The sequence below is a fragment of the Lathamus discolor genome, chromosome 2, assembly GCF_037157495.1.
Source record: "Lathamus discolor isolate bLatDis1 chromosome 2, bLatDis1.hap1, whole genome shotgun sequence".
Taxonomy (NCBI): Eukaryota; Metazoa; Chordata; class Aves; order Psittaciformes; family Psittacidae; genus Lathamus; species Lathamus discolor.
In genome coordinates this window covers 137,020,572-137,035,773 of record NC_088885.1, presented here as the reverse complement: position 1 = coordinate 137,035,773, position 15,202 = coordinate 137,020,572, and the positions used below count along the sequence as shown (strand labels likewise).

Below are 15,202 nucleotides of genomic sequence, written 5' to 3'. Positions count from 1 at the left end.
GCAATAAGTAAAATGAATGCATTTGTAACAACTGTCAGTATTAACAGGAGTTCAGGGCTTAAGACTTGTTTTATTTCAAAACTCTTTCATTTACTATTTTTAGAAAATTGAGTGACTGTAAAAAGATTGAGACATCACCAATATTTCAGACACTACAAGCTTTGCTGCTATACTTGATTCAGAATGGCTCAAGTTTAAGGAGATATTCCTGCTTGGTCTATGTTAAGCACTAATGATGAAGGTACTTACATGATTAAGATATTGGAAAATAAGCCAGAAATGAACCTACATCAGATTTTAAAGTTGACACCAACTGGACATTCAATTTCTTAAATATTTCCCCTGAAAGTTCACAAATCATTTGCCTCTGAAGAAATCTGTTTCTTTCTGAATACCACTATGAGGCATTAGTAAGGCAAATAAATGTATTTATAGATACATTTGATGACTTCACACTTTTATAGTGTGAAGAACAAGCGGACAGGGTTAAGGCAAGATGTAAACATGATCTACTGAGGGGTAGCAATGAATTCAGCACCTCTCATTGTCCTTGAAGAGAAAATAATATTCTCTATTCTACAGGGAAAATCAGGGAAAAAATTAGCTGTGGACTGGATATCAAGACAGCCATGTGTTAAAGCAGTCCCCCTGGAATCCTCAAGGAGATGCTTAATAAAACACAGAGCAAAATAATGAATACTCTTACTTCCAGAAAAACAGAACCATTTTTGTCAATTAATGTACATACACTGTGGAACATTACTGGTATGACTTTGTAATAAAGTATCTTTTGTTAACAGATGTATAAAAGCGATATTACAAAAAAAACAAACAACCAAACAACCCAGATCCAGGAAAAGGAACAAGGTTTTCTACAAATAGCAATGAATACTAGACCATTTATAATAAAGTACAGTGACTGATATAGGCCATGACAGTTCCTGTGAAAACTCCTGCAAAAGTTTATCAAAGTAACTCAGTTTTCTTTGACAAAGCAATGGAAATTTCAACCTCTAGAAAAGAAAATCTGACTTTCTCTTCATGCCCCAAGCTACACAATGTTGCTGATTATCTTACTACAGTTTCCCTTTCGTATTTTAAACTAATTTAATCTGAAAGGGGCAGTAGGCTACAAATCTCAGTCTGCAATAATCCAGCCAAACCCAGCAGAAATTACAGATAACAAGGCAGCAAAAATCAGCACAGAGGTGTTAACCAAACCAGCTCTAAGGTGCTTTTTCTCAGAATGAGACACCAAGGTCTGCCTGTATCCCAAATTCAATCTGATAGCATAGAGCATGATCTAAGTGTCCCATTTCAGAACAGGGAGCCAGCTGAAATCCATTAATGTTAACAGGAGATGCATAGCTAAATCCCTGTGTAACTGCCCTGATAACTTCTGTAGGTTTCCAATGACTCTCCTGAATAAACTAATTCATTAAAAATCCATCTGAGTGGTGATAACCTCTCTATATGTTGAACCTTACCCAACACACTGTATGTTCCAATAATCTGCTCTTCAACAACAGGGAATACTAGACACCCCATGCGGTGTCAAATTGAAGATGATGGTTGTGTGATGATCAACTGAATGATAAGAGTGCATGTGAAACAAATCCAAGTTTGTTCTTTTCCAGAAGGAAAAAATGAGTACAATAACCAGCAAAGTTCATTTTTGTGGATGGGAACTTCTGAAATCCCAATCTTGAGCAGTTTCAAAATAGCTCAGAAAACCTTCAATATCACAGAATAAAAATGTGTTTTGAAAAGGAACTCATGGCACCAATATTTTCAAACTCAGATTTTATACAACTAAATGCTTATCTGTGCTTCTGACTGATAAATGCTTTGTCATATGAGCCAAGCATTCTCAAGACAGCAGGCTCTACAGAAAACTATGATTTTAAAGATTAAATTCAGGTGTTTACACCTACGCTTATTAAGTGTGACAGGTTAGACCATGGTGTCCCAAAAGCAGGCTCTAAATCAGATTTTTAATTTTTTTCCTCTGAATTGCCCAATCAAAAAGTTCAATGAAATTTAACTCTTTTATAGAAATGCATCCTCGGGTCTGACATGACACATATTCTACTAATCAAGGTCCAGGTTACATGCAAATGAAAATAATTATAGAGTAGCAATTAATCAGCTTGAATTCTGAAAACAGGTCTAACAATAGGAACCACTAGTCCAAGCAACAGTTAATTGACTGAAGCAAGTCAAGTATTTTTTCTTTGGGTTTTTTTTTTTTAATCCAAAATAGGACCTGAAAGTGCCAACAGTCAAATTACTTACACAGCTGCTTAGGAGAACTGCAGTGAATCTTGACAGTGGTTCTCCAAACCATGGTACAGGGGACTACACCATGTGTGAACTAGCTTAGATCTATGTCTAGTAAAAAACTCACATTTTTATGTCAAAGAACTCGACTTAACTAGACTTGTGGGGTACAATTTAACAAAAGAAGGGCTACAAGCTCAGGCTTCATGACAGAAAACAACACACCAAATGCTGTCTTGCCATTCCATGTAGACTTCTGCTCATAGGTCCTCACACCTTCCTTGGTGATCTCTCAACTCCACTCTACTTGACAGTATGCATGTCTATACACAGCGCCTAACACTGTTGTATCTGGGATAAGGAGATTGTGACAGTAGATCACAGATATTGCAAGGTGAAAAAGGAGAATAATATTCCCTGATTCAGAGCAATTGATTAACATCTGAAGTACCATGGGTGTTGAATCTGTCGACTCCCAGAACAACAGAAAAACAAATTGTGAGTGACACCAATAGGCTGCCCTAGACTTCCCCCTATTCAAGTGGTAGTAAATCACCTAAACCTCAGTTTGCTGTTGTCCAATAATGCAACTGCATCAATTGCTCAGCATCTGGTTTATAAGGCTTAAAATGTAAATCTGTGACTGAGAACTAGTGACTGCCCTTCCAGTAACATTCACACTTCCCCAAGAACAATTCAAGTCTCACACATTTACTTCCAATTAAGATAAGTGTGTGGTCTACCTCAGTGAGCTCCCAGGTGATGCTGATAGTCCAGCAAAGCCCGTAGCTGCGGATCAGCAAAGCCTTCATAGCCCAGCCCCAGAAATGCCCAAAAGCAAATATATCAAAGTGGCTGAGGATTCTCTCCCAGGTGATAACATGACAGTTCACAGCATACTCCTGTTAATGGAAAAAAAAATAATATTAAAAATCATCTCAATCAGCAGGCAGGTTCATAAGCACTAGAATTAAGAAAATTCTTTCCATCCAGTGCAACAAGCCTGAAATTATGAAAATATTAAAATAAGCATTATTCTGCTTTCTTGTGCTTCTAAATTTTCTGGAGGAGAGAGTTTAAACTCTCCTCAGAGGGAAAGGAAAACTTTCAGTATTAAGACTCAGTATCGCCAGTTACAGCTCTCATTTAAAGACAGACCTTGGTGCCTGAAGGAACATGCATTTCTAATGTGACAGAGGAGCAGCAGAAGCAGTAAAATCAGCACTAATAAAACCAGCAAACAATATTCCAGAAAGCAGTTACTTGCTTTTCTTTGTGGGTCTTGATTTGAAACAACCACCTTCCCCCGTTTTCATGCTGTCTAGTGTTCAGATGTGGCTCACAACTGGCTAACCCTCGCCAGTTTGTAAGGCTATGTTACTCCTCTCATTCTTCACTTGAGTATCTTTTGTGTTCTGTTTTCGTCACGAAAGAAATTTCCCAGACTACATTCTGAGAGAAAGTTCAGTTACATGGCTGAATTACTTAATTAAATAAATAAAATTATAGAGAACTTGCAACTGTTTTGTCACAGATGAGAGGCAGATTCCTTAAGAATATAAATATTTTAGCCATCCATAACAAAGGAAATGTTTTCTCTTGCCATGTTGTACAGCAAGTGCTAGAAACCACTGCCAAACAACCAAATCTCTATGCCAGCAGGAGGCTGCATCTGTGAGGTTCTGTCTTGTCACTGGGCACAAACTGAACTATTCCCAAATGGAAATAAACAAAAAAACCAACACAAAACACCAAACCTCTCTGCTCTCAACATTCCTAAAATGTACATTGCCACCTGCAGGCGACAACGCAGCACTGCTTACTTAGTGCTGTTAACAGATTCTCTTTCAGACCAGAACTATTGCTAATCGTTCACAAATGAACCACGACCAAGTTGAAAAGGGGACGGCAGAGCGAGACTTAAATCCTGGTCTCCCTAAAGAGAAAAACGCACAATTCACACAAATACTACTTTAGTCCCACTGTACTGGTGCTCTCTGAAGTGAAATCACGGTATGGCTTCTCATACATGCCAGTGCTGCTGGTCATTCAGAGAAAGCTGTGCCACCTGTCCTGAGGACAGCAAAGCTGCAGCTTTAGTGTGTGTACCCCAAAACATCTAAAACTGGCTCACTTCCCAGCATGAAAAGCACAGAATTCACAAAGGAAGGCACAGGCTCCTAGCTACCCCATGATATCTGAAACTCTAATGAGTGAGTAACAGCAAGGTTACTATAAAAGTAAGCTTTTCTTCACGGCTTTTGTCTTTTTGTTTTTATTTTTACTGGGGCTTTTCCCCTCTCTATATCATCTTCCCAGCTGTGGCTCTGCCAGTCAGTGAAATGCATTGAACTTTCTTCTATACTCAAGCAACTTTGCCAGCCCTGTACAAGAAACCAAGCTGCAGCCTTCACTGTAGTTGTACTTAAAAATTTGCTCCAACTTTAAGGGACAGTTATCAGGATTGCAAAGTACTACAGAGTAAGTTTCTGCTGACTACAACAGTACTGTGGTTGTGTGCCAATAGTAATATTAGTTCTCCCCTAACTTGAATCTATTTATTTCTAACTCAAATGACAGGAGAGCCAGGCAAACCTGACCTACCAAGACTCCTCAGCTCAGCTCCCTTTTGTTGCCCAGCAACATCACCAAGCACCACACTCATGCTCCATTTCGCAATGTGTCCTCCCACAACCCTAACAGTAGGCTGCCAACACCTCACCACCACACATCTCCTGCAGGACAGAAATTCACAGCCCTATTCTGGATGCTGGAGTTGTACAAAATGTACTGCTGAGGTGCAACACCTAAAGCATCCAAAGTTTTCCAGGTAAGGAGCCTGTGTGCAGCCCTCACTATCAATCAATTTATATAAGCTCACTGCACTGTAAAGTTTTTCATTCCTGCTAAAGAGCAGGAGTTTGCGGCCACTGCTGATTAGGTGCTGTGCAGTAGTTTGCATATGCAGAAACCTGCTATTTGCCAAAGAAAAATCAATCTATGTATTTCCTTACTCTGGAGGCACGAGTCTGATAACAGCACTCTCATCTTCACACAGTAGTCCTCTCCTGCTTGGTGCTCAACTGCTCACACCCTCTTCTGCCCGTTTCCCCAGATACCTCACATGAGTTTCCCAGGCCTCCTTTTACTGCCCAAAATCCCTGCGCTAGTGTCCCCACCTGAAAAACAATGTTCTCTGTATTAAAAACTCCTTGCAAGCTGCTCAGCAGACAGAAGAACAAGCCTGGCTTTCCATGCCACTCCAGATCATGGTCTGTGGAAGTAGTTTCCCAATGGTAACAGCACCAGTGCTTAGCTAGTGACTGGAAGGAAGGCAGGAGAGCCCTGCAGTTGCTGCACCTGGATTTCCACATACTTGGTAGCATGCCAATCATGTACTAAGCTAAGAGCAATAAGGAAAGATCAAAGTTCTTCAAGTGCAGCACTGAGGCGTCAAAAAAACCCAACTGATCTGGGACACACACACAAATACACACCATATCAGCCTTATTTAGATACTACCTTACTAAGTCTATTTTCAGTATCCAGGCTCATATTTATTGTTTAAAGGAATCCAAAGCCACCCCAGTTCAAACATATCTCACACTCCCAAGTGTACACTCACCTGTATTGGAAAAAAAATACAGAGAAGACCATTTTTCACACCAATTTATTATAATGTAAATAAATCGGCTCATTGACTCTGTCAAGTATAAGCACAAACTTGTACTGCTTATGCCAGCAAATTCAGATTTATACCTTCCCACTCACTCACAACACGCCTAAAATAGCCAAAATATCCAATAAGGTGCCATGGGTACATACCATAATATCTGCTTCCCTTGTGGCATATCGAAGATTAGGATCCAGCCAGTACATCACTGCTTTTACCTGCTCAAAGTTAAGGAAGAGCACGAACACCAGGAACAGAAAATAGAGCACACTGAGACCTGCAAAAAAGACTCAGCTTTAAAATCATGTTCACTCACAGGACTCCTTGGGACACAGCATCTAAAAAGCTACTATCAAACTGTTGCTCTGTATATGCCCAGTTTGCACAGATGAGTTTTCTACATATGGCAGCTAGCTGCAAAAAGCTTAAGAAACACAAGTCAGATGGCAATCTCTGAACACTCAGCCCCTTCATATCGCCTCCTGTTTCAAGTGACATAATATATGCTTGACTGCATGAACCCAATCCAAACATAGTCTAATTAGTTCAAACACAAGCACTACAAGGCTATGATCAGGAAACTCTTTATTAAGAGATATATTAGGATCTCAGGACTGGATGAGCTCTGTCCCTTTAAGTATTTTTGGTCTCACTAATGCAGGTCCCTAGGCCTACATGCAGAGTTCAACACAAAGATCAATGTAATAATCCCACTTGGCAAGTCTGACCTATGCTGGCAATAAAGAGTACTTAAACTAATGCATGTTTGAGTTACTTTTGTGAGCTAGAAAATTTGCTGCTTGAAGCTTTTAAAGGTAAAGATTATTACTATTTGTTTTTACACCATTATAAATTACAAAACACTATTGCATTTGGGACTACTACCTCTCTCCTCCCAATGTCTCAATACGGATTTTTCAAAAAACAAGAAAGTTCTGAGAAGTTAAGACTTTGAGGTGTGGACCTGTGGGCAGATGAAGCCACTGCTGGGAGCATATCTTTACATTATTCAAGTTCACAGATATCTAATACCACATTTGGAAGAGGCATATAGACACTAATACCATTTTCACAGTCTAGCACTCAAACTTACTTGTATCCCGCAGCAATGTCATGGAAAGTAGAAAGATTAATGTGAATAAATTCAGTATCTGCTACCCAAAGTAAACTACAGCAATTCAAAAAAGCATATTTTCAACTATAACCAGACTCTACATATTATTAATCCCCAGTGTATGCTAGAGAACAACTTCCATTCAAGTGCACACACATGAACTGAAACATTGTCCTCTGCAATACAGTCTAAACACACACCAGGTAAACAGAGGCCATACTGCTACGAACAGTACAGCCTGCAGGCAAGAGTGCATCCTGAAACACTGAGGAGACACTACTTCTGCCTTTCATCATTTCATGAATAGGTCCAAGACCTCAAGCATGGCTACATAAGCCAGTCCAGAAACAGCAGAATTACACAGGGAAAAACATTGCTCTAGATTTTGTACGCAGCCTTTTCCTGAAAGTACAGGGGGTCAAGCTTAGACAGGATCAACACTGAGAAAGACCTTTTACTTTCCATTTGCTGAAACCTCAAATGAGCAGTAGGACCTCTGTCTCCCCAAACTTCACAAGGAGCAGGATTCTTTAATGGGTACTATCTAATCAGCAGTATCCTCACAATGTCAACAGATGAGTAATCAGCTACTCTGGGAGGCTACTTATTTTTAGCTATATAAAGTGGCAGGAGACAGAAACATTTGGTCCCCTTAAAAAGAAAGGGATCAGCTTTTAAATCCAGTGTGCCTAATTCTCTGCAAATGTGCTTAAAGTCTGGGATATGCTGAGTGAACCCTGAATTATTTCAAAATAAAATTCCTTATGTTTTTTCTATGTAATTCAGATATTTAAAGAGCAAGACTCCTCAGTCAGTTCTGTAATTAACAGAATTATTTTCCAAACTATGAATGCAAATATTTACAAGTATTTCTATGGAAATTTTAAGTTAAGAATATGAATATATAAATTTAAGAATATTAATAAACGTATGTTAAGCTATACAATGACACAATTTAATTAACATACAAAGTAATAGCATATTTTGCCAATAATGAAAAGCAGCACCTTGCTAAACTGGATTTAGCTGGAAGTCAGATAGTATATACGGTAGCTATTAAAAAACACCCAAACATTTTTGGGGTGGGAAAAGATGGCAGTAGGAAGGGTGTGGGGGAAGGAGATTAGGAAGCACAAACACAAAACCGGATTAAAACAGAGTATTAGAATGTATGATCCCTTTCTGGTGATTTAACTTACACCATCCTAACACAGAATAATTACAACATTCCCAAACACAACTAAGAAGAGATTATAAGCCTTTGCTCAGAAGTGAAAGTGACATTCACACAAGTCTGATGCACAATTACATTTCATAACAATTCCATTCATCTGGAAGTTAAAGCAAATGGTGGTGCAGAAGCACTGAAGAAGTCAGAAACACAACCTGAACTTACCAAAAACCATCCTCCATATTGCAGGGTGGGGACGTGTAAAGGGTCCTGTGCACAGTAAACAAAAAGCTTATTAGAAAACAATCTATTTTTTAATATATCTCACAAGGATTTGGCATGAGCATGAATCAGTTCTCCACCAAACTATGTAATACACCCAAAAACTGGGGCTCTATGTTAAAAAAAAAAAAAAAATGTTAACAGCAGATTACAGAGAGGAAAATGAGACTGCCAATTAGTAGGGTATAGACAACATTTTCCATTATTTTCACAGTTATTTCCAGAACAGTAGTACCCTATTTGCTCAGGAGACACAATATCCCAGATGTACTCGAGGACTTCTTGATCCAGTTTCTAGACCACACCTCACACATGGCTTGCTCCCAGTGAAGTTATCAATTATAAATGTCTGTGTGTTAGCAAAGAACCATGGTGCTTAGCCTTCAGACAACCATGAAATGTTACGAAATAGGCCTCCTAAAACTTCCAAACCAAGTATATATAGCTGACAAGAGGATACCTATGCTCTTTACCAGTGTCAATATGATTTACTTTAGAATCAGCAACTAAACTGACTTTATGAGATTTAAAACCTCTCAGTTAATGTGAAGAGCATAGAAGGTAAGACTGGTGAAACTAGAAAGCCTGGAAACATGAATCATACACTTAGGGAGCAAGAAGTAGTTGTACAAATATTTTCAGCACACACTGCAGACTGCTCTTTCACCACTGTATGCGTAAAACTCATTTTTCTGTGGCATTCAGTTTCCCAGGGATCACTTTGTGAAAAGTACGGATTAATGATTTTTAAAATGAGAAAAACACATCCCAGCTCTGAAGCACAAAGCAGTCCTGAGCACAAGTACTGTTTTTTCTGAGCACTGCTAATCATGAGACAGTTTAGATTTGACCCAAGAACTATGCTCTTGCTGACAGTAATAAGTAAAAATTAAAGTAATAATAAAAATAAAACCCCCCAACCAAAACTAAGCAGTAAGAGCATTTCCTTCACAGAATTAAGTGTCACACAAGGTTTTTTTCATCTTTTTGCACTTCCTGCTCCTCACACAATTACCAAAACCTTTGCCCAACTTAACCTTCTACTGACGAACCATGTTTTTACATTGTAATGCAACTTAAGACCATTTCTAACTATCACTACCCTCTGGTAAAGTGATTTATGTAAGCTGTTATACCTCTGAAAATTTGTAGATTGACACTTTTATTGAAACACACTAATGCAGACTCCTTTTAAGCATTATTTAAGGATCTGCAACATCATTACTTAGCAATCTGAGCTGCAACTATGCGCCTGCAAATAGAGGCACCAATTTTGAGAACCTCACTTCCTTGTTAGACACAGACAGACTATAAATAACTGGAAAATGCAGTTTTATCTCCACTCAGTATGACTGCAACCCATTTTTAGACTGTTCCTTAACATAAAGGAATTAAAAAAAGAAAAAATACATTTAAAAAATGGTACTTTAATAAAAATCAAAATAAATTCAGTGGCAATAAAGAGAAATTCACATGCTACAAAAAAGTGAAATATAAACAGTTTAAACCTTACTCACCATTAGGAAAAGCTAGAACACTGATGATTAGAAAGAAGAAAATCACAGAGAGGATACCCCTCCAAATATTATCCTCTGGGACAGAATCATCCCTGAAGAGACAGACAACATCAAAGTGTTAAAGTACATTATAAGGATGAAATTGAAAGGCTTTATTATTTAAATAAAGACTATATGGAAATTCAGTATAACACAAAAAAAAAAAAAAGCATGCTGATTATATAACAAATTAAGACAGTAACTGCGCTGAATGATTTTCACTCTGCATTTCTGGGTACCCCTTTCTCACAAGAGAGTTAAACATATAATCAACACATGCCAGCCACAAGCATTGTTAGAAGTCAATGCAGAAGCAACAACTAAACACAAGGTGAAAAAAATCTTCCTGCTTCTTTCCACTGAAATGTTGTCAGAAGCATCATCCAAAGTACATTTACACAGCAAACAGAGACCTAGACCAAAAATACTGGAAGCCTGGATGCAATTCCTAGGTTTCCCTCTCCTATTCTGGTGCTGCTCACAATGCCTTTCACTTCCCTCAGCCTCCTTCCAATGCCAAACGCCTGAGGTGAGTGCAGACAGGGCAAAAACAGTAACTACAATCAGCCTTTGGAAATAATAATTGCACATCTTAGAACTCATGCATAACAGAGACAGCACAACTTAAAAGAACCAAAGACAATATCATCTTGCTTTAAATCTATTAAGCCAAAGTTCTGAATAAAATACCATGTATTATTTGTGCTACTGTCACACTATGGCCAGAAGAGAGACCTAACAATTCAGTTTGGAATGCCAAGGCAAACTTGACTGAACTCTTCTTTCTGTTCAGGCAGGCAGAATATTGTGAACAGCAGTGAGGTTAACAAAAACAAGCCCACCCAAATTTTATAACAAACAGGTTCTAGGATGCCTTGGCAATATCAATAGAAACAATATTCAGACTATCAAAATGTGTACAGCCAATATTTCATAATGCATTACCAACTAGAACTGAAATTAAAGTTTTAAATTGGTATAATTTTCAGGTACTTAGGATCAGTTTATCTATTTAAATATATTCCTTTATTTATTCCCAACCCAAGATACAAAAAAAATTCCCAGCAAACTTCAGCAGGATAAAGTTCCACCTGGCAGATCATCTGTCACATTTCTGGATGGTTCAGTAAAAAATGTGTGACAGTATAAATGTGCTCCATATTTGCTACAGTTACAAAGTATTTCTCACTTTGCTGAATTATTTCCCTTTTCCTCAAAATTGAACCTTAACAGTTCCACAGCAGACTTTCATCATTGTGAGGCATTTAAGCACTGCGTTAGTTTAACCGTATGGTAGGAAAAAGTACATTAAACATGAATGGTTTCTCTGCAGGCCTTAGGTACTCCACACAGCATTTTTCTTTAAACCAGCTCAGTCCAGATTTAACAGTCATTTTCCAGCAGCCATGTGGCACAGGCTGACACTAATTACACCAGATATGAACCCCAAGCTTCAGTGCTTAATTCTGGCTCCCTTAGCAATCTCAACAGCCTCATGCCATCCAGTGTGCTTCCTAGCCAGAGCCTCAGGCTCCAGTGGCTTGGATAGCAAAACCACATTCCTGTTTTAACATGCACAAATAACACAGGCACATGCTGTCACAGGTGCCACCAAGAAGAGGAATTTTTTTTTATTTTTTAAGAAAGAATAGATTACTAGAGTCACATCACTGCACAATTCAGCATGAAAGTGACAGAAGTGACAGACACTGTGATTGCATCACTTAGTTGTCACACCAACTGCACTGAAGGGTCTTCGCCTTTGCATATCGGGGTTCTAGGCGCTATTCAGTTTCAGGAAAGCTGTCCTAGTCATGTTGGCACCACTTTCCCCCATAATCAACAAAGATGATGTATGCAGTGTTAAACACCTTGCAGATACCTTTCAGACGGGACAGACATCCAATCCTCCTGCCAGAAGCAGGTAAAATCAGGAGAAACTCACTTCTGTGCACTAATTAATTAAGGTAAGAATTATAGTATTTGCCTGGAAAGACTATTTACTCCTGTTTCCACAAACCCCTGAAATTGCACACAGAAGCTATTGATTTGTCACCTTTCTCAGTCCTGTTGTTGTGCTCCACAAAATATCCCCTCTAAAGCACCCACCTGCCCTCCTGCTGGTTGCCTCTGGGCTCAGAGAAGGCCACATCCCTCTCTCTAGGGAGGAAGAATACAGGGAAAGCTAGAGCCATCCCATGCCTCTGCTCCAAAGCACAGCTTGGAAGCAGAGGAGCCTGCACTTGGATCACTCAGCAGGAAATAACCAAGACATCTGCAGCCATTGTCAGAAGCACTAGGACACGCTTTAAAAACCAGAATACCCTCCACTCCCCACTTTAATGTGGAAAAGATAAACACACATTTCATTTTCTGTATTATTACTGCTACCTGAAGATTACTGCTGTCTGAAGTCAGCTTCATCCTTATCTATCAGCTCAAAGTCAGCATCAGCTGCTCCCAGTGATCACAAGGGAGACCCTACATTATTGCTTGGTACATCCAAAGGAAAAGCCTTTTCTATAATCTTCTGAAGCCCCATATATTTCTGACATAAAATAATTATAGAAGAGACAAGAAAGACTTTAAGGGAAGAAGAATTTCCTCTGTCTATGCTGAAGTTTCTGAAAAAAATAAACTATACTTGACAACATCAGTATGAAACAACATAGAAAATACCCTGCATAATAAGTTGATCAGGAGAGCTATGACAGCACAGAGGAAGCAAAGAATCACTTGTCACACTTTACTGGGAAGTCTATAATGCCTTACGCCCAGGAGGTGGAAATACAAACACAAGCCACTGGAGACTCAGTGCAGTAAGGTGATGGGAATAGAAAGGCCAGACCTGGAAACATGTGGGGAACTACCTCCTCTCCTGCAGTTTCTCAAAGAGTACATACGGTTTGGGAAGTGTCCCAAATAAGGCAATGGAGACAGCACTCTCCTATCTCTCAGAAGATTGAGGAAACTCCTACAACAGTTGGAAACAGCAAAAGAGTATAGGGGAAGGAGATTAAAAAAAAAAAAATCAGAGTAGTTTCCACAACCTGAGAAGAAACAGAGAAGAGTTAGAGAGAAGTCAACAGTTATTTAAACACAGGAAGTTGGGCAGACCAGGGACAGATAAAGAAGAAAATGAAACTGAAGAAGTCAAAGTAAGAAAGCTAGAAAGACAAACAGAAAGAAAAGCCCCTCTTGGGAAAATGCAAACAAAAAACCCAGAAGTGAAGCACCATTCTTTGGGCCTAGAAGACTCCATGGTTCTGAAACTGCTGCTTGGCCCAGCCTCTGCTTGAACGAATTAATGGCAAAATTCCCTCCTTTCCCAAAGGTGAGTGATCGATTCCATTAATCCTGCAAAAGGATGTCTGGATGAGTATCTGTTACTAATTCACGAGTCTGACCTAAATTAGCCCTATAGTGAGAAAAGTGATCAGGTGAAGGGAGACTGGACAAAGAGGAACACTTGTAGCAAAGGTCTCTAATTAAACGTTGTACCAAAACACAGAAACATATTTCTGATTTAAGAGGAGAGCCCCTGGGACATTCTACCTTAGCTAAGGTAACAGTATCTAAGTTAAACAAGGGATGTGTTCACCAAGAATATCTTCCTTGGGGCCATGCACAAGTTGAAACTAGACAAAGCACGCTTCAGACTATCCGCAGCTATACTATTTTATGCTTCCTTATGCTCCTTCCTCAGCTCAGCCCAGGCTTGACCATTATTTTCATAGGAGATAAAATCTATTTAGATTCTTAGAATATGATGGAAGAGCACACACTGAACTCAGGCCTAGAGACTAATGATATTCTTATGTCAAATGCAGAGTTCAATCAACAAGGCCATTGAAATCTGATTGTGCACATACAATGCCATAAAAGTAAATGAGCCCTAAATATAACATACAACTCAGCTGAAACCTCCCAGGTATCACTGTTTGCCCATAAACTGTACAATTTAGCCTAAAGGAGGATTAAGTTATAATCTTCACAGCCCCATTCAGTAGGAGGCAATTAAAAGTATGCACAACTTAGAAATACTGCAAGACACCCTTGAGGCTGCACTGCTATGCAGACTGCATTCACAAATAACGCTCATGGAAATAACTGTGTCCATTAGCTTTATTTCCATGAATGACTGCAGTGGCAAAGTCCACAGAGCTGTTCTGCCGTGGGGAAAGGATGTGGCTACCCATATCAGTACCATATCAATACCAAGGCTTAAGTCAGTGTGTGACTGGCCACAGACAGTGTGCTGTATAAAAATGACACAGAACAGTCGCTTCCATCCCCTCAACACTTGATAAATTATCTACTTGAATGATGTAATTGCTGGGCTTCTTGATACTCTCATAAAAGCCATTTTGGATAAGTGCTTAAAGCGCACGTTTTGGTAAAGGCTTTTAACAGAAACCCTGAAAATGACCAACAAGTTCCCAGGAAACTCAGCAGAGGATAACGGCTCTCTGAAAGGAGGGCCTCCCTCCCGAGCAGGGTGCTCACAGCATCCCACCGACACAACACCCCTGCAGAGCGCACAGCGAGTCACCAGCTCTCCGTTATCCCTCCGCCAACAGGAGCCACCGCCCGCTCTCGCTCCGGGTACCAGCCCCCTCCCCAGGAACCCCCCCTTTGCCCCGGGTACGCGCAGCCGTGGCGCCTCCGGCACCCAGGGGCGGGGCGGGGATTCCCCGCGGCGGCGGAGCAGTGGGCCGCGCACCTGGTGAAGGCGAAGGCCATGAGACTGAGGATGGTGAAGCTCAGGAGGGTGATGGTGTGCGGCCGGTAGAAGAACTCCAGCGTGATGTCCTCCACCTGCTGCTCATTGATCATGCGGAAGTGCAGCCGGTAGTTCACGTCGTCCTTGCTCAGGGTCCGGCTCCCCACGCACGACGCCATCTCGCCCCTTCCCCCTCGCCTCAGAGCGGCACTGGCTCTCCCGTGGCGGCGCGGCGCGGCGGGACCCGAACCAGCCCGGCCGCCCGCACCGCCTCCCACTGAGGCGACGCCGCCGAGCAGCGCCGCGCCCGCCGCGCTGAGGGGCGGAGCTGGCACTGCGCTCCGGCGCGCTCTGCGCTCACGCGGCGAAGGAGGGAGAAAGAGAGGAAAGGAACAGAGGCGGG

General features: G+C 40.5%; 1 protein-coding gene across 3 annotated transcripts in view; it reads right to left on the bottom strand.

The window, feature by feature from the left end:
- The window catches only part of PTDSS1 (phosphatidylserine synthase 1), a 31,846-nt gene extending 16,676 nt beyond the window's left edge, over window positions 1-15,170 (bottom strand). The window contains exons 1-5 of one of the 3 annotated variants that reach the window (XM_065668644.1): window positions 14,800-15,170; window positions 10,038-10,129; window positions 8,464-8,508; window positions 6,106-6,230; window positions 3,024-3,182 (exon numbers count right to left, since the gene is read on the bottom strand). In XM_065668644.1, the coding sequence (XP_065524716.1) occupies window positions 3,024-3,182; window positions 6,106-6,230; window positions 8,464-8,508; window positions 10,038-10,129; window positions 14,800-14,978 (600 nt within the window). In that variant the 5' untranslated portion in view covers window positions 14,979-15,170. The remainder of the gene's footprint in view (window positions 1-3,023; window positions 3,183-6,105; window positions 6,231-8,463; window positions 8,509-10,037; window positions 10,130-14,799) is intronic. The other 2 variants (XM_065668643.1, XM_065668642.1) reach the window with 2 other exon arrangements.
- Between the last annotated feature and the right edge of the window lie 32 nt (window positions 15,171-15,202).